Source organism: Carcharodon carcharias, chromosome 1 (assembly GCF_017639515.1).
Source record: "Carcharodon carcharias isolate sCarCar2 chromosome 1, sCarCar2.pri, whole genome shotgun sequence".
In the NCBI taxonomy this organism is placed as follows: domain Eukaryota; kingdom Metazoa; phylum Chordata; class Chondrichthyes; order Lamniformes; family Lamnidae; genus Carcharodon; species Carcharodon carcharias.
In genome coordinates this window covers 32,100,299-32,128,116 of record NC_054467.1, presented here as the reverse complement: position 1 = coordinate 32,128,116, position 27,818 = coordinate 32,100,299, and the positions used below count along the sequence as shown (strand labels likewise).

The following is a 27,818-nucleotide window of genomic DNA, read 5'->3' as shown; positions in this document are numbered from 1 at the left end:
AAAGAAGCTAGTTGCAGAAACCTGAGCACCTTTAACCAAAGAAGATTGTACAGTTACAACAACAATAGGCATGATGGGCCAAATGGTCTTTTTTGTGCTGTATCTTTCTATGCTTCTATGAAATAAAAGGACTTAGTCATGATTCACACAACAGACACAACATATTTTACAATAACTTTATTGTTTTTTTGAATGTTTTGTTCTATTTTCTGAAATGCTAAATGCTTCACAAGAGTTAACTATGATATGTTTTTTACAGTACTGCATATTCTTTGCACTTATTGAAAACTTGCTGTTATAGAAATGAAGGGCAAATAGGGATAAAGTACTCAGTGTCTATATGAGTAAATCAGTATCATTATAGCTTATTGCAGAAGACTTTTAATAGCCAATCAGTTTGAAAGCTAGGTACCCAATCGCTCCTCCTTCACAGGCAGTCTCTTGGGTTTGAGGATGACTTGTTTCTGCTTCAGTTCAGTGGGTTCTGAGATGGCTGATAAGCCCATGTACCCAATCCATACACAATTCAAAACGCACATTGATTGTCCTTTACAGGATAATTTAATATTTGGCCCTAAAGAACTCTGTTATAATTATGATGGATTGCATTTCAAATTTATTGAGTTTTCGTTATTCATCTGCAATATTTGTTTTGTCTTAATTTATACCCACATTGGAATGAGGATTTGTTTTTGACACTATTAGATTACAATATAACAACATAGCTACAGTGATATAAGGTTGTTGTGTTATCAAAGAGTTTAATATCAATTTTTTGCTGCTGTTATTTAATAATTCTTAACATCAACCATTATGGTGTTCTTATTTGCACCATACATTTTTAAAAAGCCTTTGAACAGGCCAATACAGTTGTGCTCAAAAATTGACCTTGGGTCAATTTGTAGTCTGTCCATTACTTATGTCCTGCAGCAGACTTGCTCTGCAAGGTTTATGCAACCCTGGCAGTTAGATATTTTCCAAGCTGAGGTTCAGTACTATCCTTCTTGTCCAGGAAGAAGTCAAAGGAATGTAAATAGGAGGCATGGCTGTCTCAGCTTCTATATATCAAGACAAATAGCACTATTAAAATTTGATGAGGCTTATTTTTGTCTCTTTTTCTGTGGGTCTGGCTAGCCCTGCATGATTGAAATCAGGAGCTTGCTGTGTGAATTGCAGCCATAGCCATGGTGATGCAGGGTGTTGCAGCATTCTACAAGACTAGTCTTGAGTAAAACCTCAGTTTGCATTTAATGCTGACCTAGTACAGTAGGTGACATATTAAGGGTAAAAGTGCTGACCCATTTTTTGGTACAATTTTACACAAAACTCAAGTCATGCTGATTTTCGTACCGAGAGTCTTGAGTCCTCTGTGTCAGATCTTGCCATTGGCTTTCTTTCAAATAGATCTTTTATTGTGGAGATAGAGTTGTGATGGTTTGAGGCAGCTTTGGGTAATGTTCAACAATTTTTTTGAAAACATTCTTGAGCTACAGTTCACAAAACAAACTCAATTTTTAAAAATTTCAGTTTTCTAGGTTAGTTATACAACATAACAGACAAAGCACAGCTAATCATTAAAAACAAGGCGCAAGAGACTATGCGATACATAAATTAAGTTCACTAACATGGATAGTACTGGAAAATAATTCTGTTTGAGTTGTTAGTAAAGCAGTTAGTTACCTGTTAAGACACTGTTTGAAGGTGGTGTTCTTGCAAAATAAAACCAATAAGACTTCAAATTAAACTCTTTTTAAAGCTTAGACAAAACAGAGTTACAGAAGGGGGAAAAAATAGTTATGTAAGAGTCCATGCAGCAGGCATACAGGATTTGGATATGACTCTCGGTTGGTCACACATTGCATGAATATAATATTTAGCCTTTGCATGTTGTAGCAGTGAATTTTCCCCACAATTCCCCTCACGCCTGAGTTTCTTGCCTCAGCTGGATCATCTGAAGAGGCACAGTTGGGGAGTTAATGTGGATAGCATGTTTACTCCACTTATGAAAGAAAAAAAGAATATCTCAGAAATCACAAATGTGTGAGTGAATTATAGTGGTCTTCTGTGAAATAAATAGCATTTAACCAATTTCATGTGTGGCTGCCATGACTTTATGCTTGGTTTGTGCCTGATCTCGGTTGAATAGAGGAAGGGCAGTGGTGGCTATGAAACTGTGCCACTGCCATTAATTTTGAGATTTCCCACTGGAAGTCAAGACAGCCATTGAATATGTGGTTCCCAATATGAGTGGCTGTATTCAAGTAGCAGAGCAATGTTGGATTGATATTTTCGATTGTTATTGGCACAGCACCACTGGACACAAGGTTGCAAGTATGTTCTTGACGTCAGAGTTCCTACAGCGTGTAGAGCAGATTTTAAATTTTAGAAGGCCTTATTAAAGAGTGCAATCTATTTGGGGATAGGTTTAGTCAACTCAATGGGGCCTCACCCACCGGTAGGAGAACCGGCGATCCCATCATAGAACCCATCACTTTCTTGGGGGAGACCTAATGGTCATAAGTGGAACTTTCCCTGGGATTCAGGACCCTTGCAGAGGAAGTCCTGCCCACTGAGAGCTACTGGCCAATCAGAGGCTGGGAGCAGCCCATTGCTTGTCAGCATTAGGAGTGGCAGCAGTGCCAGCAATGCACCCATCAGAGGCCTAGTATCACTGAGCGACCGTGGTAAAGATGAGTGAGGGTGGGAAGGGGATTGCGGAATACAGGTCGTGGGAGGGGGGTGCAATTGGGTTGGAAGCAAGCGTCAGGTGGCTTTTAGCAGATCCCACTTCCCGATGCTGGATTCCTCAGTCAGGCAAACCTGACAGGAGTTGCAGGGTGACGTTTGGGAGCCACAAGAAATCCATGCAACTCCTGTTTAATCCCTGAGCTGAACCGTGGTGGGCTCAGGGATAATGTGTGTCAATTGGCTCATTAGTGTGCCTTTGACGTTCTACCAATGTCGGTTGGGAACCTGTGTCAGTCCTTTCTGTCCTCTGACTTAATTGCGGGAGGTTTTGCATCCAAGACTGATGCAGGGTCTCTCCCACAGTTAAGTGGGCCTGGCAGCTATGGTTTCCACTGCAAAAGGCTGCATTAAATCCAACCCCTAGTCTGCTTTGCAGATGCCTCAGAGGTATCCTTGTTTCACTAAGATGCCAAAGGACAGTCAGCGACTGTTTTCTATCCCACATCCTACTGGACTCTCTGACACACACAGGAATTTTGCTCGAAGTCTGCCAGAGTTATTCAAATTATGCTGATCTGGGAAGTTCCATTGCAAACATGCCACTTTGGCTCTCCTCCAAAACAGAAAATCCTGGTTTATAGGTATAAAACCTTGAGTTGTACATTCTGTGTGCTCCTTGTTAAGAGTTGACATTTATTAGAGTTTTACTTAGTTTTCTTTTATTCACCTTATATTTATAACTGTTCCATTATGTTATGATCCCCATAAAGACTGCTAACTTTTTAAAAAGAAAGGAATCCCCATGACATCACAAAAAGAAAACCGCTGGACAGGAGTTCACTTTCTAAAAAGCTTTTACTGTAACATAACTAAAATCAACACAATTCAAATGTTAGTTAACAGGTGAAGGATACTTCAAATAAAAAGGTAAATTTCACTTTAAATGGTTGATATAACAAAGATATGCCTCACATAGTTACAAGTACATTGCTTTCCATGTAAATCTGGGACCACTTGCAATCTCTGTCTTTCCAACGTAGCCTCTCGTTATGTAGGATTTCTCGCTTCCCACTCAATCACTTCAATTCTCGACTCGCGTTCAACAGCAGCCATATTCCATTCAAAGCCCCTGGATATGTTTACCAACGACCAGGCACATGTCTACAAACTCTCTCTCATTTGGGTAACAACAGTTCTGATGACACAGAATCCCCAGAGACTCCCTTCTCTGGCAACACTGAGACAGCAGCAATCCACATCCCTTGTCCTTAACTGTCTTCCACTTTCTATTCTTTACAATTGTATAACACGCTCATTAGCACTCTGCTCTATTCTCAGAGACCTGCTTCAACACCAGGATCTGCTTGAAGGCTGCCAAACAGAAAACTGTTCCATTTGGAGAAGACCTTGCTCGTTTCCTCTTTACACAAATTCTCAGTGTGTTCTTAACTCCGAAACAAAAAACATTGGCTGACCCAACTCTACTGATTAACTTTCTGTTTATCCTTTGCTTCTTGGCTTTACAGCCCCATGGCTACCCCAGGTCACATGGGCATTTCTTGGCACTTGTGTCATAATCAGGAAAGCATTTGACCCTCTTTCAGAATAATGCCCAGCCCACTTTGGATTTAAAGGGACATCGCACAATAAGAGAATACATGCTTCCCAAAACACATGGGTCATCACAGTTATATAAGATTATATAATTGTATAAGAAATGATTTCAAGCTTGCACAATTAACGATGGATAGGCATGTAAAACATCCCTACCAGACTAGCAAGTCAAATGACACAATATACTCTACTGTACGTTGCATATCAAAACAGTATCCAACTATAGCAGTATCCAATTTGAGATAAACCTCCAGCTTGAGACAAAATGCTCAAGATGCTTCACAGGAATATTGTAAACAAAGCATTTCACCAGTTATAGTTGTTTGTGTTGTCAGCGATCCTTGCTCTTCTGGAACACACATTTGAAGTGCAGTACATTTTGAGGTACAAGTAATAGTTAGTGTTAAATGTACATCTTTAAACAGGAATGTTCAAAATTTTTGTCTTTGTGGGCACTAGGGTGCATAGCCTGGAACATCATGGGCCATGTGCAGACCTAATCAGCCTGGTCCTGTCCTGAAGAATCTAGTGAGGAAGGCGCTTGAAATATGATCAAGGATGTATTTTACCATGCCCCTGCCCCCTCTTCCTACTCTGTTTCTCAGGAAAAAAACACCATCTCCTTCATATCCATTTCCAATATCTGGGTGCATGTATGAAAGTCTCAGGCTAATGTAGAAACACTGCCTCTGCTATGCTTTCTGCTATTTGACTTTTCTGATGTAGGATGCTGGAGCTGTTTACTTGATCCTAATTTCCAAAGTTCAAATGTTCTATTGTCATCAAAAGGTCACACCAGGCCAAATACAGAAGGGGAGGACTGTGCATGGCAGTACTGTAAACATTCTTGCTATAGAACAGCTAAGAAGTTTGAACCAAGGAAAAGTAACATTTTGAAATTTAAAAAAAAAATTTCCATGCGTTTACCTCCCTCTAGCTCCACTCATGCAGCACATTTTCTGTTATTTCCATTCTGGTGGAAGCCAGGAAGTCTGTTTCCAATATGATAGTATCCCCAGGGCCCAAATAACAGCTGGAGTTGAGGAGGCCATCTCCAGGCTGGACGGAAGCACACGCCTGCCTGATTTCCACCAGCTGAGCCAGACCATGATGTTTAAGCTTGTGTTCTCGCTAAACTTGCCTTTATCTCAAGCTACTGATATAAATCTATTTTGGTGTTCTGATTTAAAATTTATCCACCAATATAGTGGCAACGCTGGAAATCTTCAGCCACAAATATGGCAAACTAGCAAGCATGAAATAAAGGAAGAAGCAAAACTAAATTGTCTGAACATTATGGCTACGTTTCCAGGAATCAGAGGCTGCATCTGGCCTAATGTGGAATCTTGGGACTCCTTAAAGTGAAAAACAGATAACATTACAGCCCTGTGGTCCTTGTCCTCAGTTAAATTGAATAACCAGGTTATTTGATTCCAAATGTAGTCAAACCACAGATTAATACAACAATATTTTGCATTTTATAGTGTTTTTAATGCAGTAAAGATCCCAAGATACTTCATGTAGATGTAAGGAATAAGCAATGTTGAGCCCAAGAATTAAGTATTATGAGTTATCAAAAGCTTGGCCAAAACCCTTTTTTTTAGGAGGGTGTTAAAGGAGGAGAAGGAGATAGGTTCTTGGAGGGAATTCCAGAGCATAGGTCAAGGCAACCAAAACCATGGCCTCCTAACTGTGAGGCAAAAGAAGGAGAAAAATACCAGGGAGCAGAGTTAGGGCAGTGGAGAGCAAGATGAAGGAGGAAGCAAAGGCTGCAGGGTTCATTGTGCTTCAATATACTGTACTGATTTTACAAATTTACCCATCCAGTTTTATGAATGTTGAATCACAGTACATAGTAGTGGTTATTTGATATGTAAGTTCTCTTGCTGTTCTTGTAATGAATTAAACATTTTTGTTTTGCTAGCGTCGTCTTGGAGATGCCGCTAAAAAAGCGATTAGTAAACTTCAAATTAGAACAATCAAGAAAGGTGATAAGGTAATCTTTTTTTTAAATTAGACCTCTCAATTTCATTTGCTTTTCTGCTTGAAAACACGAGCTTCCCATATTAGAACTGACGTTGCTTACAGAATTAACCAGCACCATCTTTTCAAGGGCATTTAGGGATGGGAAATAAATACTTGCCTTGTCAGTGATGCTCACATCCCACAAACAAATATATACAAAAATACCTTAAGTAATGACAGCCCACTGCATCTCTCCACGTTATTCTTTCCATAGCTTATATCAGCATTGCCAGCCCAATGACCTGTATGATTTTGGACTGCACAGAATCCAGGAACAAAAGACAGATTTTCTTTTTGACTCTTCAAACAGTAACCTACCATCTCTAATCTATTTAGCTTACTTAAGAAAAATGGGAAAGTTGCAGCCTGTTCAATGCATTCTCCTTAACTATATTTTTCCGTAGCATACTGTTTCTTCTGGTCTAGTAGATCCTCACTAGTGCTGATACCACTTCAATTTCTCCTTTACCTTAGAAACAAGGCGTAATGGGAATACAAGCCATTAGAGTTTCCTCTGCCAGTTTTTCTTCCGCACTGTGAAAAACCAGCCAAAGATTTACTTCTGTGTTGCGTGCCCTGTCTCAGTTACAATTTTTTTTCAATGACTTAGATTTATATAGTGCTTTTACTGTAATAAAATGCCCCAGGATATTTCATTGGAGCATTACAAAGCATAGTCAGACGCTGAGTCACAAAAGGGCAAATGGCCAAATGCCTGGTCAACAAGGTATGCTTTAAGGAGCACTTTAAAAGTAGAAAGTGAGGCAGAGAGTCGGAGAGGTTTAAGGAGGTTATGGCTCAGGTAGCTGAAGGCACTGCAATCATTGGTGGAGCAATTAAAATTGGTGAAAATCAAGAAGACAGAATTAGATGAGCGCATATCTCGGAAGGGCTGTGTGGCTAGAGGCAAGAAAGGGAGGGGTGGGAACATAGACGGATTTCAAAACAAGTATGAGAATTTTATAATCAAGGCTTTGCTTAACTGGAAGCCATTGTAGGTCAGCAAGCACAGGACTTGGTACAAGTAAGGATGCCAGCAACGAGTTTTGGATGACCTCAAGTTTACAGAGGTAGATTGTGGGAGACCAGTCAACAGTGCGTTGGATTAGTCGAGTCTAGAGGTGACAAAGGCATGAATGAAGGTCTCAGCTGAAACGGGGAGGATTCAGGCACTGTTACGGAAGTGGAAATAGACAGTCTTGTTGATGATGGGAATATGTATTTGGAAGTTCTTTCCAAGGTCAAAAATGACACTAAGGTTGTGAACAGTCTGGTCTAATCTCAGACAGTTGCCAAAGAGAAGAATGAAGTCTGTAGCTAGGGAACGGAGTTTAGAGCAGTGTCCAAAGACAATGGCTTCAGCCTTCCTAATCTTTAATTGGAGGAAACTTCTCATCCAGTACTGCATTTCAGATAAGCAGTCTGATGATTTAGCAACAATGGAAGAGTCGTGAAAGGTGGTGGTGAGGTAGAGCTTGATGCTGTCAGCATACACATGAAAACTAACATGATGGCTTTCAGATGATGGTGCCTTGCAGTACATGATTGAGAAATAGGAAGGGACCAAGGATAGATCCTTGGGGGACATCAGGGGTAATGGTGTGGAAGTGGGAAGAAAAGCCATTGCAAGCAATTCTCTTGTTACGATTAAATAGATAAAAATTGAACCAGGTGAGGGCAATCCTACCCAGCTGGTTGGCAGTGGAGATGTGTTGGAGGAGGATGGTGTGGCTAACCGTGTCAAAGGCTACAGATAGGTTGAGGAGGAATCATTCACCTTTGCACAGTCACATAGGATGTTATTTGAAACTTTTTTAAGAACCGTTTTGGTGCAGTGGCAGGGGATGAAACCTAATTGGAGGGATTCAAACATGGAGCGCTGGGAAAGATGAGCATGGATTTGGAGACAACAGCATGTTCAAGGACTTTGGAGAGGAAAGGGAGGTTGATGGTGGGGCAGTAGTTTGTCAGGATGTGAGGTCAAGGTTAGCTTTTTGAGGAGAGGAGTGATGGCAGATTTAAGGGAGAAATGGACAGCACCTGAAGGGAGAGAGGCGTTGACTAAATCAGGTAACATGGAGGCCTTGAAGGAGGCCTTGGGGGTGTTTATGAAAACAGTTTGCAGTAATGAAAAAAATATGGGGATTATCTTTGTATTTCAGGATGATTCTGGAATAATGAGCAGTTTTAGCAGGCAAGAAGAGGACCCGATAGTGCTTTGTTTTTCTCTTTCTCTTTGTATTATGGGGCAGTGATCTGCTGACCCAAATTTCTTCATTCATTCATGTGGCTAAGGCACAGTAAGAATTACAGTTAGGCCCAAAGGATTTGGTTCAAATGAACCACCTCTGTTTGAGATTTTAACTTTGCTGCTAATTATATTTCAGGTTCCCTTATAATGCATTGTGTTTTATATTTGTATTTTTAACAATCGAAGCCCTAGTAAATCACTGCATGGATTATTTAGAACAATGTGGCTGTGCATAGTTTTAATTTTATCCCTTTAATAATATTTTTCCCCCCCAGGAAACTGAGTCAGACTTTGATAATTGTGCTGTTTGTATTGAAGGCTACAAGCCAAATGATGTTGTGCGAATTTTACCATGCCGGTAAGTTGTTTTATTAAGTAAGGCTTTGTTTGCACTGTTTCCCCCATAAGAGATAGTATGAAATATTGTGATTTATATCAACTTGCAAAAACTGTAGTTATGTTACCGTTCAACTGCCTACAGATCAGCATCATCAAAAATGATTGCATAAAAAATCCCTATTCCATATCATTTGTGAACATTGGGAGACCAAAAACGGCTCCCTCAGAATTTCACTGGTATAATATCTGACTTTTTCTGATTCTGATCCTCGTCCCAAGCCAATTCTGATAACTGCCACCCCACCCAAGTTATCCCATTGAATGATGGCGTTCACTAACTTTGTTTTCGTTTCAGAGAATTCCAGAAGGCTTATGATGCATGAACTTTTTATTGTTTGAAGATGCATGGGATCTAAATTTTACAACATCTCTACACTAGATGAACATTGATATCACTTCATAAAATACTCTTGGGCATTTCCTTCACTACATATGTTAAGCTAATTCATTGATAATTTCCAGTTTTACATTTGTCTTTTCTGACTATTTGAGTTGTCAAGTTACTATCTTTCAGTACTTGGCAATACATCCTGTATTGTGGAACTCTTATTATGTTAACCTGGACATCATCCATTTTTTCCACTTAGTTCCATAAAAGTTATAGTACATATCCCAGCTGTTCCAGGTGCCTTGCAGATGTTTTATTCCTAGGGTTTCTTTATAACACATATTTTGGTGATGTCTATATATGTTATGGTTTGCTGAGCCTGGACTTGGAATCTGTCCACCAATTGATTTGAAGGAGTAGCTAGATTTAAAAAAAAAGCTGAATTTGTGCCTCCTTTTGGAGTGGGCATATAACTTTACATTGTATACAGGCTGAGAAAGAAAAGGATGGCAAATTATAATTCTTGTAAGGGCAATTTTAGTCTACAATAAAAAGATGAAAAATTGAATAGTTTACTCTGGCACACTTATTTTGAACACTGCAGTTGTTAGGAACTAGTAACATAACACCTGGAAATAGCATTTTGTGTATATTTGTCACATTTTGGAAATACTTCACATTAGTGTGATGGTTCCATGTAATGTGCAGTTTTGATGCCAAACTTTTCACAGAGCCAAGATCCCTTTTTTAAAGAGTACATTTTTCAAACAAAATATAAATGGATTGGACTTAATGTTATCAATTTTTTGTAAATGTGTAACTCTAGTTTTACATGTAAAATTAACTAATTATTCCAGACTTTTGTCTGGGTATTATAATTGCTTTATTTGTCCCTTCCTATGCTGCCCAATTCTAGATTATTTGACATATCCTCTGAATTTTCTTCTTTCCTCTAATAGTATGTCTGCTCTGGATGAGATATGGGGCAAAGATGGGTATAATAAGTTAGATCACAAATCAGCCAGAACCCCATTGTATAGAGCAATAGGGAAGGATTTTATTCCCCAGGAATAACTGGATTGGGAGAGGGTGGCTAGTCAACATTATTGACCTTTGGATTGTTAGCACACAACCCAGCTCCTGGGCTTAAAGGAGATGTGATAAATGATGCCCTCCCACCTCCCTGAAGTTTTGTACTTCAGGCATTTTGGATGATGGTTAATGTGACTCTTCCTTGTTTAAGAAGTACAATTGCATGCAGACAGTACTTTAACATTTGAAAATAAATTCACAAGATATATTACAAATTAACACAATTGAAATTGCTTCTGAACTTGAAAGGAAGAGCTTATTGAAGTTACTGAAGGCTAGAGCAAATGAGATGAATTTTCAGGAGTTTTTATAAGTGACGATAGAAGTGCAGAGGCGGATTTAGGGAACAACTTCCAAAGACAGGATCGATATTCAAAAGAGTCGGGGGGGGCAGAATGGGTGCAGGGATAAACCCAGTAACTACAGGCAGGCTAGTCAACCCAACATCCATTGAGGGAAAATTCTAGAGACCACAAACCTCCGATGACTAACTTATCTTTCCACTTCAGATATTCAATTCATGTCCACCCTGCCCCAGCTATAGCCAATTTACTTATGCTCCACTTCTTGGCTGCCTACCTGCCCAACAGACAGTCAACTCCTGAATCTGACAAGGAAACCAAGTTTCAGATTTTAAACTGGGTTGCGCTTTTAAATTTGGCAGGACCTCCGAGAACCCATACTTGTGGGTGTCCCATCTACTAAATCATCAACCCACCACCTGTCCAATGCTTTGCTTAATGCAGCTTTACTTTTAAGCAGAACTGTAACCTATTTAAGCCATTTAGATTTTCTTTTGGTGGTGTAACAGATGGAAGAAGATGGTTTTGCTTGTTTGGAGTTCTCTAGGAAAAGTGCAACAAAGTGTTTTTTGTTAAAAAGTCAAAGTTTCACTAAACTGAATATAGAGTTTTCAGCCTGTGTTATCTGATGCTAGCAAATTTTATCATGTAGGTATGGAATTTATTTCAGCTGATAACTGACTCAGAAATAGATTACACACAGTACAAAAGCTGTGGCCCTGAAAACTAACAATTTTCATATAAAAGAGTGTCCAGCAGATAAATGCAAGAACACACATCTAGAAATTAAGCTGTGTTACGGCTGCAGCCGATGTTAATTGCTGAGCAAGCCAAATCCCAGAGGGAAACTTGTTTTACTGATCATAATCTTTGTTTTTGTACGTTGAAAACGAGGGGATAACTATTAATCCCAGAAGCATAGAATCCCAATAACACTTTTAGGATTTTAAAATTAAAGATTTATTAACAAGAAGAAAAAAAACTTAAGCGCACAAGATTAAAATTACACAATTAAATAATCTTATAAAACATTCCCCCAAAAAACCCACTTGGTCAGAACACACAAGTAAACTGCTTGGCAACAGCTCCCTTATAGATTTTAACCAAAAAAATCCAGTAATATTATGCAAGGCAAAAACTGCTGTCACTTTAGTAAAGAATACCACACAAACTTCTCACTCTCTTTCACTCTGGTGTGGAACCGAGGGAAGTTCAAAAACAGATTGCTTTCTGAAAACAAAGACCTTCCTGGCTTCAAACTGGATGTCTGCTTCAAATTCACCACTTTTCACAGCACAGAGCTGGTCTTAGGACATCTCCCCCACATAGCCAACACAACTCAACTAAACATCTTTCCTTAAATATCCTTTTCCCCTTTGATCTTAGACTCCGTTGTTCTAAGCACCTCTTTGAACTCAATTTTTCCAAGATATAAAAGTCTTTGATATCTTCCTATTGCCTCCACTTTCGGGTACATAAAATTGAATAATCTTCCCTTGTTTACCTATGAAACCTTTGTAAGCTGCAAAAGTTCTTTGTCACTTCTAAACTCCCTTTGAAACTTAACAGCTGAGAAGTCAAGTTCCTACTTATCTTAATGCAAATTTCAAAACAATCTGTTTACTCGTACATTCAACTTCACCGTAGCCTCTTCCTAACTCCCTTTGAAATTTAACAGCTGAAAAGTCAAGTTCCTACTTAATGCAAATTTCAAACACAGCCTGTTTACTCGTACATTCAAGTTCACCGTAGCCTCTCGTTACAAGTGCATGCATTTAGCATCCTTACCTTTCAACTCTCTGCTACCACAGACAAGCTGCCTTTACTGACCCTCCCTCAGTTTAATTACACACATACTCTCACAGCCTTCTTTACAGAATACCACCATATTCCCCAAAATACAAAAAAAAATGAACATCCATCTTCACAACTGTTGGAAAGGTACATCAAATTTAGGCCCAAATCTTCAAGTCTGCAGATTGTCAGAGATGGGACACAAATTGGAAGATGCACATCAGGACCCTGTGGAAGTCCTGATGCGCACACGTGTGGAATTTTCCCGGGAAGTTTAAGCTTTCAGTGGGCATGTTTGCACTGCCCAGGCCCCTCCGTGAAAGTCTCTGACACTGAGCTCGGGGCGGATACTTTGGCAAGATACGTGGGAATTACCCACATATTTACCCTGGAAATGTTACACCATTTAATAACTGATCTAACTTGGTGAGTAGCTCAACTGAGCATCACAGCTGACAGTCCTAATCGTCTGACTACCCTCCTGACCTTATCTGACTACCTCACTGACCAGATCTGACTAGCCCTGACCTGACCTTACTATCCCCTATCCTCTGACCTGACCTGACCTGACTACTATCCCACTGATCAGAGAACCCCACCCCCACCTTCAACAACAACCAAAGCTGGTTATCTCCAGCCTTCTGCCTCAAACAGAGCTAACTATCCTTCCCCAGACCAGAGCCAACTGCCCCCTCTCCAGACCAGACCTGATTATCGCAACCCCCTCCACTCCCCAATCAGACCTATGTCTGTCCCCCACCCTCCACAGAGCAGAACCCCCGCACCCCTCCTAACCAATTGGAGTGGACCCAAGTGCACCCCCACCCCCGGACCAGGCATCAGGACCTCAGGAGTGAACATGACTGCCACCTTGCCTACCCACTGGCCCCTTAGCCCAGCGTCCAGCCCCATACCAATGACCTACCTGATTACAGCAGCTACAGTTGTAAAATGGGATGTGGCCTCTCCCTTCCTTGCCTCTCCTATGGTCAGTGGCAGGATGGATTTGCTGATCCATTTGTGCTTCAGTTGGGAGTGAAAGATATAGTTGAAAGTCGTCTGGTCGGAGAAAACTTTGCAGGCGTGCTGACTGGAGGATCTGGGCCATGATCTACATTTGTATTTTTCCTCGATTTGATTTGACCAGTGACGGTATAGTAGAAACCAGGATCAAATACAAAACTTATATTTTCCCTTTTAAGTGGAGTTACTAAGTGTCAAAATGCAAACTTCCTTTTTGCAACATGATTTAGTGGGAAAAATTGCCTCAATGTTATTTTAAGGACTGCCCTAATTTTGTTTTGTGACAAACCTAAGAACTGTTGTCTGCACGTTAACACCAGTTTATTTGGGGTCAGATGATTTTTCTTTATTAAATGAATAAGAGCAAAGTTAAGGCTGCCTTCCAATTGGTTGTCTCTATTAATATTTGGCAGCTGAGGCAACAAAAGGAAAGCTTATACTGAGTTTCAGCCTCGTGCAGCCTATTAGTGTAATTCCTCTTCCCCATGCTTAAGGGGGGATGTGGTAAAGGCTGAAAAGAAATTTCAAGTATATGCCACTAGCAAGTCTTTTTGACCACCACCACCATAAAGCAAATGTATTGTCACTGATGGAAATACCATTCAGCTAGTAACATAGAAACTAGGAGCAGGCCATTTGGCCCTTCAAGCCTGCTCCGCCATTCATTATGATCATGGCTGATCATCCAACTCAATAGCCTGCTCCCGCTTTCTCCACATATCTTTTGATCCCTTTCGCCCCAAGAGCCATATCTAACTCCTTCTTGAAAACATACAATGTTTTGGCTTCAACTACTTTGGTAACGAATTCCACAGGCTTACCATTCTCTGGGTGAAGAAATTTCTCCTCGTCTCAGTCCTAGATGGGTCTATCCCATATACTCAGACTGTGACCCCTGGTTCTGGACTCCACACCATCGGGAACATTCGTCCTGCATCTACCCTGTCTAGTCCTGTTAGAACTTTACAGGTTTCTATGAGATCCCCCTTCATTCTTCTGAATTCCAACGAATATAATCCTAACCGACTCAATCTCTCCTCATATGTCAGTCCCGCCATCCCAGGAATCAGCTGGGTAAACCTTTGCTGCACTCCCCAAAGCAAGAACATCCTTCCTCAGATAAGGAGACCAAAACTGCACACAATATTCCAGGTGTGGTCTCACCAAGGCCCTGTAGAATTGCAGCAAGACATCCCTGTTCCTGTACTTGAATCCTCTGACTATGAAGGCCAACATACCATTTGCCTTCTTTACCACCTGCTGCACCTGCATGCTTACCTTCAGCGACTAGTGTACGAGGACACCCAGGCCTCGCTGCACATTCCCCTCTCTCAATTTATAGCCATTCAGATGATAATCTGCCTTCCTGTTTTTGCTACCAAAGTGGATAGCCTCACACTTATCCACATTATACTGCATCTGCCATGCATTTGCCCACTCACTCAGCTTGTCCAAATCACAGTGAAGCACCTCTGCATCTTCCTCACAGCTCAGCCCCACAGTTTTGTATCATCTGCAAATTTGGAGATATTATATTTAGCTTCCTCATCTAAATCATTAATATATATTATGAATAACTGGGATCCCAGCACCGATCCCTGCGGTACCCCACCAGTCACTGCCTGCCATTCGGAAAAAGACCCGTTTATTCCTACTCTTTGTTTCCTGTCTGCCAACCAGTTTTCTATCCATCTCAATATACTACCCCCAATCCCATGCGCTTTAATTTTACATGCCAATCTCTTTTGTGGGACTTTGTCGAAAGCCTTCTGAAAGCCCAAATACACCATATCCACTGGCTCCCCCTCATCAACTCTACTAGTTACATCCTCGAAAAATTCCAGTAGATTTGTCAAGCATGATTTCCCCTTCTTAAATCCATGCTGACTCTGTCCGATTCTGCCACTGTTTTCCACGTGCTCAGCTATTAAATCTTTTATAATGGACTCTAGAATTTTCCCCACTGCCGAAGTCAGGCTGACTGGTCTATAACTCCCTGTTTTCTCTCTAGCTCCCTTTTTAAATAATGGTTAAATAAATTTAATAATTTAATAATTAGCCACCCTCCAATTTGTAGGAACTGTTCCAGAGTCTGTAGAATCTTGGAAGATGACCACCAATGCATCCACTATTTCTAGGGCCACTTCCTTAAGTACTCTAGGATGTAGATTATCAGGCCCTGGGGATTTATCGGCCTTCAATCCCATCAAATTCCCCAACACTCTTTCCCTACTAATACTGATTTTCTCCAGTTCCTCCCTCTCACTGAATCCTGCGTTCCCCAACATTTCTGGTATGTTATTAGTGTCCTCCTTTGTGAAGATACAACCAAAGTATGTATTTAGTTGGCCAGCCATTTCTTTGTTCCCCATTATAAATTCCCCTGTTTCTGTCTGTAAGGGACCTACATTTGTCTTCACCAATCTTTTTCTCTTCACATACCAATAGAAACTTTTACAGTCAGTTTTTATGTTCCCTGCAAGCTTATTCTCGTATTCTATTTTTCCCTTCTTAATCAATCCCTTGGTCCTCCTTTGCTGAATTCTAACTGCTCCCAATCCTCCGTTCTGTTGTTTTTTCTGGCCAGTTTGTATGCCTCTTCCTTGCATCTAATACTATCTCTTAATTTCCCTTGTAAGCCATGATTTGGCCACCTTTCCTGTTTTACTTCTGCACCAGACAGGAATAAACAATTGTTGCAGTTCACCCATGCGCTCTTTGAACGTTTACCATTGCCTATCCACCATCATCCCTTTAAGTAATGTTTCCCAATCCATCATAGCCAACTCATGCCTCATTTCTTCGTAGTTTTCTTTATTAAGATTCAGGATCCTAGTCTCAGAATCAACTACTTCACTCTCCATCTTGATGAAGAATTCTATAATCATATGGTCGCTCATCCCCAAGGGGCCTTGCACAACTAGATTGCCAATTATTCCTTTCTTGTTACACAATACCCAGTCTAGGATAGCCTGTTCTCTTGTTGGTTCCTCAACGTGTTGGTCCAGAAAAACGTCCCATAAACAGTCCAGGAATTCCTCCTCTACGGTATTGTTACTAATTTGATTTGCCCAATCTATATGCAGATTAAAGTCACCCATAATTACAGATGTTGCTTTATAGCATGCATCTCTAATTTCCTGTTTAATGCCATTCCCAACAACATCACTACAGTTTGGGGGACTATATACAACCTCCACTAACAGTTTTTGCCCTTTAGTGTTTCTCAGCGCTACCCATACAGATTCCAGATCGTCAGTGCTAATATCTTTCCTCACTATTGCATTAATTTCCTCTTTAAGCAGCAAGGCAACTCCACCACCTTTCCCTTTTTGTCTGTCCTTCCTAAATACTGAATACCCCTGGATGTTCAGTTCCCATCCCTGGTCACCCTGCAGCCATGTCTCCGTAATCCTGACTATATCATATCTGTTTACATCTATTTGCGCGTTTAATTCATCCATTTTATTACGAATGCTCCTCATGTTAAGGCACAAAGCCTTAAGGCTTGTCTTTTTAACATTTACTTGTCCTGTTCCCACTATTTTTCACTGAGGCCCTGTTTGACTCTTGCCCTTGATTTCTCTGCCTATCACTTTTCTTTATTCCCCTTTCTGTCTTTTGTTCTTGTTCCCCTTCCTCTGACTCCATGCATAGGTTCCCATCCCCCTGCCATTTTAGTTTAAGCCCTCCCCAACCACTCTAGCAAATGTTCCCCCTAGGACATCAGTCCCAGTCCTGCCCAGGTGTCCTTCCTAAATAACCCATGATGAAAATGAAGGTTATCTTGTTCTATTTCACCAAAGACAAATAAACTACTAGTAGAGCAAATTAAGGTAGAAAATTAGCAACAATGTTGATGCGATCACCCTGAATTTATTAGTTGTGAATTAGCTATTCTGAATATGTGTATAAGTCATTAGCTTTCAGTCCGCAGTCTTTAACCTGAGCGTGATAGTTGCTATTTTTTTACTTATTCCGACACTTAAAATTATGTGATGGTTGATTTAAATTTGTGTATTGTGTGCTACAGACACCTTTTCCATAAGACGTGTGTGGATCCATGGCTACTAGATCACCGCACGTGTCCAATGTGCAAAATGAATATTCTGAAAGCATTAGGAATTCCGGTAGGGATGCACAGACGTTATCAGTTAAATCACTGATATTGTACAGTTCTGGATTTATATAAAACAATTGTGTATTTGTCTTAATATAATTAGTAACTCCATTTTAATGGTGCTGCAAAATGGGCATGCTGTTGGAACCAATTAACTTTTGGTTTCCCTGTTTAGATTTTGTTCAAAAATTAAAACATTTTCTATTTTAATGAATTGCAACTGGTTTCTTAAAAATGCGCAAGGCTCCAATTGAAAATTGCAAATATTTCTTATGCATAAAATATTTTGTATTTTGTTACTGGGTTTCAACATTCTTTTTAACATATCAACTAAATAGAGTGTTGTGAATAAACCAAGAAACCATGTAGTGTGGATCTCTGAAATTCTAAAAAATAAGTACTCATATTCTGCACTGTTCCAAATACATCTTTGATCATTTGGGTTTATAAATGCTATTTTTACAGAGCAAGGATTTCTAGTTTTTAATAGATTTGTAATTGCACTGTCCAATCCATCACATTACTTTTCTGTGTTTTCAATATTGGAGGGAAACACAGGCTTTATACCTATCTAAGCACTAGCAATTTCCAATCTCAATTTCTTTTGATAGCTCTGATTGTCTAAACACCATAATGATTTATTTAGTTCCTTGTACTCTGTCTTGACAGTACTCATGCAGGGACTAAGTATTGAATGCTGTCACTCCAGAGCAGATTGGTCTCCTGTGCCTTCAGTAATAAGGAAACTGGAAAGAAAGGCAATAGCAAAATACAACGGGTGTTGGAAATCTGAAATGAAAAACAGAAAATACTTGAAATGCTCAGCAGATCAGGGAGCATCAGTGGGGAGAGTTAACATTTCAGGTCAGGTTCTGATGATGGGTCATTGACTATACTTTGCCTGCTTTTAACAAAACTCTCCCTTTGTGCTCTGGGTCTGCAGGCAATAGACATCATTTTTACTTTGCTTATACGTCATTAGTTGCTGGAATGCAAGAACTTAAGATCTTTCATTCTGATATTTTACAGATTTACACCAATCTGAGGCATTTAGTACTTCAGGCATTTTGAATGCTGATTAATGTGACTCTTCCTCATTCAAGAAGTAAAATTTGCATGCTGATAGTACTTTAACGTTTAAAAATAAATTCACAAGATATCTCACAAATTAATGCAATGGAAATAGCTTCCGCACTTGAAAGGAAGAGATCATTGAAGTTACTGATGGCTAGATCAAATGAGGTGGGTTTTCAGGAGCTTTTATGAGTAGCGATAGAAGTGCAGAGGTGGATTTAGGGAGCAACTGCCAAAGACAGGACTGGTATTCAAAAAGGGGAGAGGGATAAACCCAGTAACTATAGGCCTGTCAACCCAACATCTGTTGAGGGAAAATTCTAGAGACCACAAACCAGGGCAAAATAAATTGCTTTTTGGAAGAATACGAGTTAATAAATGACAGATTTTCAGATTTAGAGTCATAGAGGTCTACAGCATAGAAAAAGGCCCTTTGGCCCATCGTGTCTGTGCTGGTCAAACAACTATCTAACTATTCGAATCCCATTTTCCAGTGCTAGGCCCATAGCCTTGTATGTACTACTTAAATGTTATGAGGGTTTCTGCCTCTATCACCCTTCAGGCAGAGAGTTCCACCATCCTCTGGGTGAAAAAATTCTTCCCCTCATCCCACCTAAACCTCCTGCCCCTTAACTTAAATCTATGCACTCTGGTTATTGATCCCACCACCAAGGGGAAAAGTTCCTTCCTGTCTACCCTATCTATGCCCCTCATAATTTTATACACCTCAATCATGTCCCTCCTCAATCTCTTCTGCTCCAAGGAAAATAAGCCCAGTCTATTACCCCAGTCTATCCTATCTCTCCTCATAACTAAAACTCTTCAGCCCAGGCAACATCCTGGCAAATCTCCTTTGCACTCTTCGAGTGCAATCACATCCTTCCTATAATGTGGATTCCAGAACTGCCCTCAATACGCTAGCTGTGGCCTAACCAACATTTTATACAATTCCAGCATAACCTCCCTGTTCTTATGTTCTATGCCTCGGCTAGTAAAGGCAAGTATCCCATATGCCTTCTTAACCACCTTATCTACCTGTCCCGCTACCTTAAAGGACCGGTGGACATGCACACCAAGGTCCCTCTGATTCTCGGTACTTCCCAGGGTCCTAACATTCATCGTGTATTCCCGTGCCTTGTTTGTCCTGCCCAAGTGCATCCCCTCACACTTATTCAGATTAAATTTCATTTGCCACTGATCAACCCATCTGACCAGCTCATCTATATCCTCCTGTAATCTGTAATCTCCTCACTATTTATCACCCCACCAACTTTCGTGTCATCTGCGAACTTACTGATTGACCCTCCTATATGCAAGTCTAAATCGTTTATATATACCACAAACAGCAAGGGTCACAACACTGATCCCTGTGGAGCCCCAATGGATACATGCATCCAGTCACAAAAACACCCCTCAGCCATCACCACCTGCTTCCTGCCACTCAGCCAATTCTGGATCCAATTTGCCAAATTGGATCCCATGGGCTCTTACCTTCATTATCAGTCTCCCATACGGGACCTTATCAAAAGCCCTCCTGAAGTCCAAGTAGACTATGTCAAATGCATTGCCCTCATCTACACATCTGATCATCTCTCCAAAAAATTCAATCAAATTGGTCAGACTTGACCTCCCCTTAACAAAACCATGCTGACTGTCCTTGATTAATTCCTGCCTCTCCAAGTGTAGATTAATTCTGTCCTTCAGAATTGTTTCCAATAGTTTCCCCACCACTGAGGTTAGACTGACTGGCCTGTAATTCCCTGGTTTATCCCTTCCTCCCTTCTTGAATAACAGTACCACATTAGCTGTCCTCCAGTCCTTTGGCACCTCTCCAGTGGCCAGAGAGGTATTGAAAATTATTGTCAGTGCCCCTGCTATCTCCTCCCTTGCCTCATTCAACAGCCTGGGATACATTTCATCCGGGCCTAGAGATTTATCTACTTTTGAGCCTGCCAGACCACTTAGAGCCTCCTCCCTTTCTATGCTAATTACTTTAATTATATCATAGTCCTTCTGCCTCATTTCCATACCCTTGTCGTCCCTCTCACTTGTGACCTCTCATTTGTTAAGAGGCAAATCATGCCTGACAAACTTAATTGAGTTCTTCAATCAACTAATGTTGATGTTCTATATATGGACTTCTCTAAAGGCATTTGACAAAGTGCCATATAATAGACTTTTTATCAAAATTGAAGTCCATGGATATAAAAGGGCACTGTCTGTGTGAACATAACATTGGCTAAGAGAAATAAAAACAGAGGTACTGGTGATCAGACTACAGACACACATACAGTGCTATCCCCCGGGGTTGGTTATTAAGACCAAAAGTCTTTGATGTATATTACTGACCTGGATTTGACTATGGAGGCATAATTTGAAAGTTTGCAGATGACACAAAACTTGAAAATGTTGTAAACAAGAGGACTGTAAGGGACTTCAGGAGTATATAGACTGGTGAAATGGCAGACATTTGGCTGGAAAAATTTAATGCAGAAAAATTTAAAGTAATGCATTTTGGAAGGAAGTATGACGAGAGGCAAAATAAACTAAATGGTGCAATTTTAAAGGGAGGGTCCACATACGCAAATCTTTGAAGGTGGCAGGTCAAGTTGATAAGACTCCTAAAAAGATGCATGGGATGCTACGATTTATAAATAAAAGCACTGGGCTGAAATTTAACTTTTTGATCAGCTAGGAGAGGGGGAAGGCCAGGAGTATGTTGGAAACTTGATGTCGCAGCAGTGGTTTATTGGTGACATTTAAAAACATTTTTCATGCAATTTGAGCATCACTGCCAAAAGTAGAATTTGTTGCCGTTGAGAAGGTGGTGGTGTGCTGCCGCCTTGAACCACTGCAGTCCAATTGGTTTAACTGCACCAACAGTGCTGTCAGGAAGGACATTCCAGGATTTTTACCCATCAACAGTGAAGGAATGGCGGAAGGTGCTGCCTATGGAGCCTTGGTGAGTCTCTGCAGTGCATCAGACATTCTGTAGTAGATGATACACACTGCTGCCACTGTTTGTCAGTGTTGGAGGGAGTGAATGTTTGTGAAAGGGGTGCCAATCAAGTGGGCTGCTTTGTTCTGGGTGGTGTCAAGCTTCTTGAGTGTTGTTGGAGCTGCAGGCAAATGGAGAGTATTCTATCACACTCCTGACTTGTGTCTTGTAAATGGTGGATAGGGTTTGGAGGGTCAGGCGGTAATTTACTCCCCGCTGGATTCCTATCCTCCAACCTGCTCTAGTATTTATATGGCTGTTCTAATTCAATTTGGGTCAATGGTAAGCCCCCGGAATGTTGATAGTGGGGCATTCAGCGATGGCAATGCCATTGAATGTCAAGGGGCAGTGGTTAGATTCTCTCTTGTTGAAGATGATCATTGTTTAGCACTTGTGTGGTGCGAATGTCACTTGCCACTCAGACTAAAGCATGACCCCAACCCAGTATACTTAGGAGTCACTCTAGATAGGATTCTGTCCTTTTGATAGCATCTGAAGAAAACACCAGCAAAGATCAAAACCTGAAACAACTTATTAACCAAGCTTGCTGGATCTACGTGGGGCACAGCTGCTACAATACTCTGTACCTCAGCACTTGCCCTATCATACTCTGCAGCAGAGTACTATGCACCTGTCTGGCACAGGCCATCACACAGACATCTTGTTGACACTCAATTGAACGCAACAATGCACATCATAACTGGGACTCTCTGCTCAACATTCCTCCCCTGACTTCGCAGTCCTCGCAAACTTCACTCTCCCACACATCCACCAACTGACGAAAACCCACAAGCTGGTTGAAAATATCCGTGGTCCACATCACTTACCACTCCATAATGATATATTCAATCCACCTGCTTCCATTCTCAGCACCCAATATGGAGTAATCTCCCTGAGTAAGGCCTAACAGCAGACATTCTTTGGACCAAGGAATGGGAAACAGGGAAAACCCCATTTGTCGAATGGCAGGCTTTGATCTACCATGGCAGGTATAATCCTGGCTAAACAGGTTCAGAACAAGTCAGAGTCCTTGTGCAGCCAACCTCCACCACTGGGGCAACCTCTTATGCACTTGTGGAGAGAGACACAAAATGCTGCACATTGCCAAGGAGTATCCCTTCTGCAGACTAAGTGGCGGAGTAATTACCTTAAATTCAGCTAATGAGGCAATTGCTGGGCTCCAGGGATTTGCATTCGCTAAATAAATAACTTATTCAGGCAAGTGGAGAGTATTCCATCACATTCCTGACTGGTGCCTCGCAGGTGGTGGACAGGCATTGGGGAGTCAGGAGATGAGTTACTTGCTGCAGAATTCTCAGCTTCTGACGTGCTTTTGCAGCCACAGTACTTATTTATTTTTTTATTCATTCATGGGATGTGGGTGTGTCTGGCTAAGCCAGCAATTATGGCCCATCCCTAATTGCCCCTGAGAAGTCTTATGTGGCTAGTCCAGTTAAATTTTTGATCAATGGTAACCCTGAGGATATTGATGATGGAGGAGTCTGCAATGGTAATGTTGTTGAATGTCAAGAGGAGATAAATAGATTTTCTCTTGTTGGAGGTGGCCATTGCCTGGCACTTTGGTGACGCGAATGTTACTGGTCACTTATCAGCCCAAGCCCGAATGTTGTCCAAGTCTTGCAGTGTATGGATACGGACTGCTTCAATAGCTGAGGAGTCGCAACGGGTACTGAACACTCTGCAATCATCAACGAACCTACCCACTTTTGACCTTATGATGGAGGAAAGGTCATTGATGAAGTAGCTAAAGATGGTTGGGTCTACCCTGAGGAATTGTTGCAGTGATGTCCTGGGGCTGAGGTGATTGACCTCCAACAATTACACCCATCTTCCTTTGTGCTAGGTATAACTTCAGACTTCTGATTCCCATTGACTTTAATTTTGCTGGGCCCCTTATATGCCACGATTGATTCAATGCTGCCTTGATGTCAATGGCATGCACTCTCACCTCATCTTTTGAGTACAGCTCATTTATCCGTGTTTGGACCAGAGCTGTAATGAGGTCAAGAGCCGGGTGCCCTTGGTGGAACCCAAACTGAACGTCAGTGAGCAGGTTATTGCTGTATAAGTGCTGCTAGGTAACATTGTCAGCAGCATCTTCCATTAATTTTCTGATGATCTAGAGTAGACTGATGGAATGGTAACTGGCTGGATTGAATTTCTCCTTTTTGTGGACAAGACATACCTGGGCAATTTTCCTCCATTGTCGGGTAGATGTCAGTGTCATAGCTGTACTGGAGCAGTTTAGCTAGGGGTGCAGTTAGTTCTGGAGCACCGGCCTTCAATACTACTGCCAGGATAGTGCCAGGGCCCATAGTCTTCTCTGTATCCCATATCTTTAGCTGTTTCTTGTATCAGGTGGAGAGAACCAAATTGGCCGAAGACTGGCATCTGTGATGCTGGGCATCTCGAGGCCAAGATGGATCTTCTACCCGGCACTTCTGGCTGAAGATGGTTGCAAATGCTTCAGCCTTCCTTTTTGCACTGATGTGCTGGGCTCCCCCATCATTGAGAATTTGTGGAGCCTGCTCCTCAAGTTAGGTTATTTGATTGCCCACCACCATTCACGAATGGATGTGGCAGGACTGCAGAGTTTTGACCTAATTCATTGATCATGCGGTCACTTTCCACTGCTTGACATACATGTAGCCCTGTGTTATAACTTTATCAGCTTGGCACCTCATTTTTAGATACATCTGATGCTGCTCCTGGAATGCCCACCTGCACGCTTCATTGAACCAGACTTGATCCCCTAGCTTAAAGGAAATAGTAGAGTAAGGAATATGCCAGGCCATAAGGTTACAAATTGTGATTGAATGCAATTCTGTTGCTGATGGCCCACAGTGTCGCATGAATGCCCAGTTTTACGCTGCTTTTAACCCATCCACAGTACTTGTATCCGACTTCAGGGTTTTCTTGATCAGTTAGAGTGGTTGGACATGATGAACAACCTACATTGTTCTACTTCTGTTCCGTTATTTCAAAGGAACTTCCAGGGTCAGACATAAAGGAGGTAGAGGTGTGTTAGCAAAGCACATAACCTTAATTGATCAATGAACTCAGAAGTTCAGATGAAAATGCATTGGCTGGGACAAGTGCACTGCTGAAGCTACCATATTCCCTTCTCAGTCAGTCTTCTCCATTGTGAACATGTCTGAAAGTTAAAGTTCAGCTCATTATATCTAAGAACTCTTCTGGTCCTTCTCAAGAAAAGGGAAATAATGAGGTTGAGCTTGATGTTAGATAATTACTTGACTATGTTCCACTAGAACTGCAAATTGTGCAGGTCAGAGAGAGTTAATAATTGTTCTTTTGATGAGCTGGTGCTAAAATTTTTAACATTTGAAGATAGAGGTTCGGAAATGCTTGGATACCTTCTGCTTCTTCGATATCCTGCAGTGTCTTGTCCCAAAACAGTCAATATATCATTTGTTATGCCAGGCAGAGTAGGGATGGCCAATTGACTGGATATGACTGGCAGGCGCCAAGATGCACTGCTGATAATAGCACCTGGTTTGCACATTAAAAAAGTTGAAGCCCCTTGCAATTCATAAAGTCAGTAGGGGTGTTTGAAGGAGCCCATGTAGTGCAGCCAGTGACACTCTGGACTTGGGGAAGCCTATAATCATATGAACCCCAGAGTCTTGTCTTGCTGCTTTCACATATCCAGGGGAGAATTATGAGCTTGTTTCCTTCATAAAGTAGGGCATCAGCAACACACTTAATGCAGGCAAGAACTGCAGAGTAAATGATCTGCTGATATCCCCTGTGACAGTCTAGAAGGAGCCAGAGGCAAAGAGATTAAGGGCTGCAGCGACCTTGAATGCAACAAGCTTTGCTGTGTTAACTGTGGCAGTTAGTTGTAGGTCATCTTGCAGGCTACAACATTACTTTGTCACAGCTTCCCTACAGAATTGAAACCTCCATATACACTGTTCCTTGGATAGATCTAGGTATGTTGCCCTGAGCCTGTAAGTTCTTCGGCGGGCAATGATTCCTTGGCGCTTTCCTCCTTGTATTCCTCCAGCTGCAGCTGTTTGCTCCTTCCTCAAGAAGCTCCTTAGCAGTTCAGAACGAACTACAAGCACACTCAAATTGTTTAAGATGTGGAATCCCATAAACTAATCCAAGAAAATGTCTCATAAAACTCTTTACGGCTTTACTTGAGTGCAACCGAAGATCACTTTAAATGTTGCTGGAAATATCTGTCTCCTGACTTGTACTGCTGCTCTTGCTGATTCACTTAAAACTAAAGTTGAAACCTTTAACCTTCTGCTCTGTATGTTTTGGCTACACACCAAGTGCAGTAATTACTCACTGAACAAACAGATGACTGATGCCGCTTCTGACATAACTACATGGATCTGACCATGTCCAACTCTCAACCTGCAAAAGAAATGGAAAATCATAGCCAAGTCCAGAAAAATGTAATGGCTGTATCTCTGTATATTTTACAGAACCGCGTGTAGTATACATTCCGGTACAGTAACATATGATTACGAGTATATTGATGAACAGCTTAAATCTTGTTGTTCATTGTTACCTCAACTCCTGTACTGTAGTTTTGTAACACAGGTGTATAAAAGACATTAATTTATGGTAGTTTTAAAAAAATAGTATTATGGAAAGGTTGAGCCAAATAATTAGGTACATCTTATCTCCAGGGAAACTCTTGCATCTTCTGTTTGACCATGAATAGAAATAAATACAAACATCATTGTTTACAACATGTTAAGGTGTTGATGAAAGTAAGATATATTTAACACAGTTTACGTAATGAGTTTGTGACAAGTGATATTTTTTGTAAATAGTGTGGGTGGGGGAAGGGCTAAAATTGGTTATGCAATAATCATGGCTGTGAGCACATGATGTTTTTAAATTGGCTAGCTTGTAACTTCTGTTGATTGATAGCATCGTAGTTGCTAAGGGAAGATTTGAGGCAGGACTTTCTGTAATATTTCTAAAAGAGCAACATCTGTTGGAGTTTAAACATGTGGTCTGCTCTGTTGCATCCATATAAGGAATGGAAATGTTTGCAAAGATTGTTCTTGATTGGTGTTATCTCCTGGGTTGAAAAATGCAGCCACATGCTGTAAATTCTGTTTCATTTATTTTGTTGAGTACTTCACTCTATATTTGTCACATCCATTAACACTTTTGTATCTTTTGCCCTCTAATAGCCATCAAACTTTCCAATTGCCCACTTCAATCAATTGTTAATCCATGAAATGTGAACATTATTATGTGAAATCACAGTAAGAAACATCTATAGTTTTATGTTTTTATTTATCAGGAAATGCTTAACATGTGACTTGTGTTCTTTTTCTTATAGCCAAATGCAGACTGTGCAGACGATGTAACAACTGATTTTGAAGGATCCATAGGAGGGCCACCCACTAATCAGATTACAGGTGCCAGTGATGTGACAGTAAATGAAAGTTCTGTTGGCCTTGATCCTCCTGTTCGAACTATTGGCTTTTCACAGATCATTCAGGACAATGACTCTCTTCAAGTTGAAGAGGTTAATATTACGACTAGCAACAGTAAGTCGATTTAGAATTATATTGCCTTCCTTATCCCATATTGCAATATGTTTAGGGATAGGCAAATAAATGAATTGTGCCACTGGGTTGGTTTTGCCTCCAAAATTTAAGAATTTGATATTGATTTGTTTTGCTTAGTTAATGTATTTTCCGTTTCCCTCAATTTAGAATCAGTTAATAATTTTGTAAAGCACAATTTTAATGCACATCTTAATCCCCCATACAGTGTTGCAAAGGGTTAGCATACATTCACAATTTACTGGGAAACTATTACATAAGGAATAACAAATGAATATAAGAATTGTTGGACAGAAAAAGACCAAGGTCCAGCAAGTTTGCCATCGACCATCCGAGTAATTGCATGAGAAAATGATAACTGAGTTGTTAACTAATCATAGTAATCAGTCTCAATCAACAAATTCTACAGCATGAGAAAAAATACTGTGTTGGAGAGTTTTGGGAATCATAGGTCCAAACTCACCTTTTTCTCTCAAGTATCTACACTTACCACACAACATGACTGAAGTTGTTCATACACTGCATCCC

General features: G+C 40.8%; 1 protein-coding gene across 3 annotated transcripts in view; it reads left to right on the top strand.

The window, feature by feature from the left end:
• rnf150a (ring finger protein 150a) overlaps positions 1-27,818 on the top strand; it is a 130,331-nt gene that overhangs the window by 73,250 nt on the left and 29,263 nt on the right. For all 3 annotated transcript variants that reach the window (XM_041185134.1, XM_041185126.1, XM_041185119.1), the window contains exons 3-6: positions 6,227-6,298; positions 8,854-8,936; positions 17,550-17,646; positions 27,062-27,272. In XM_041185134.1, the coding sequence (XP_041041068.1) occupies positions 6,227-6,298; positions 8,854-8,936; positions 17,550-17,646; positions 27,062-27,272 (463 nt within the window). The remainder of the gene's footprint in view (positions 1-6,226; positions 6,299-8,853; positions 8,937-17,549; positions 17,647-27,061; positions 27,273-27,818) is intronic.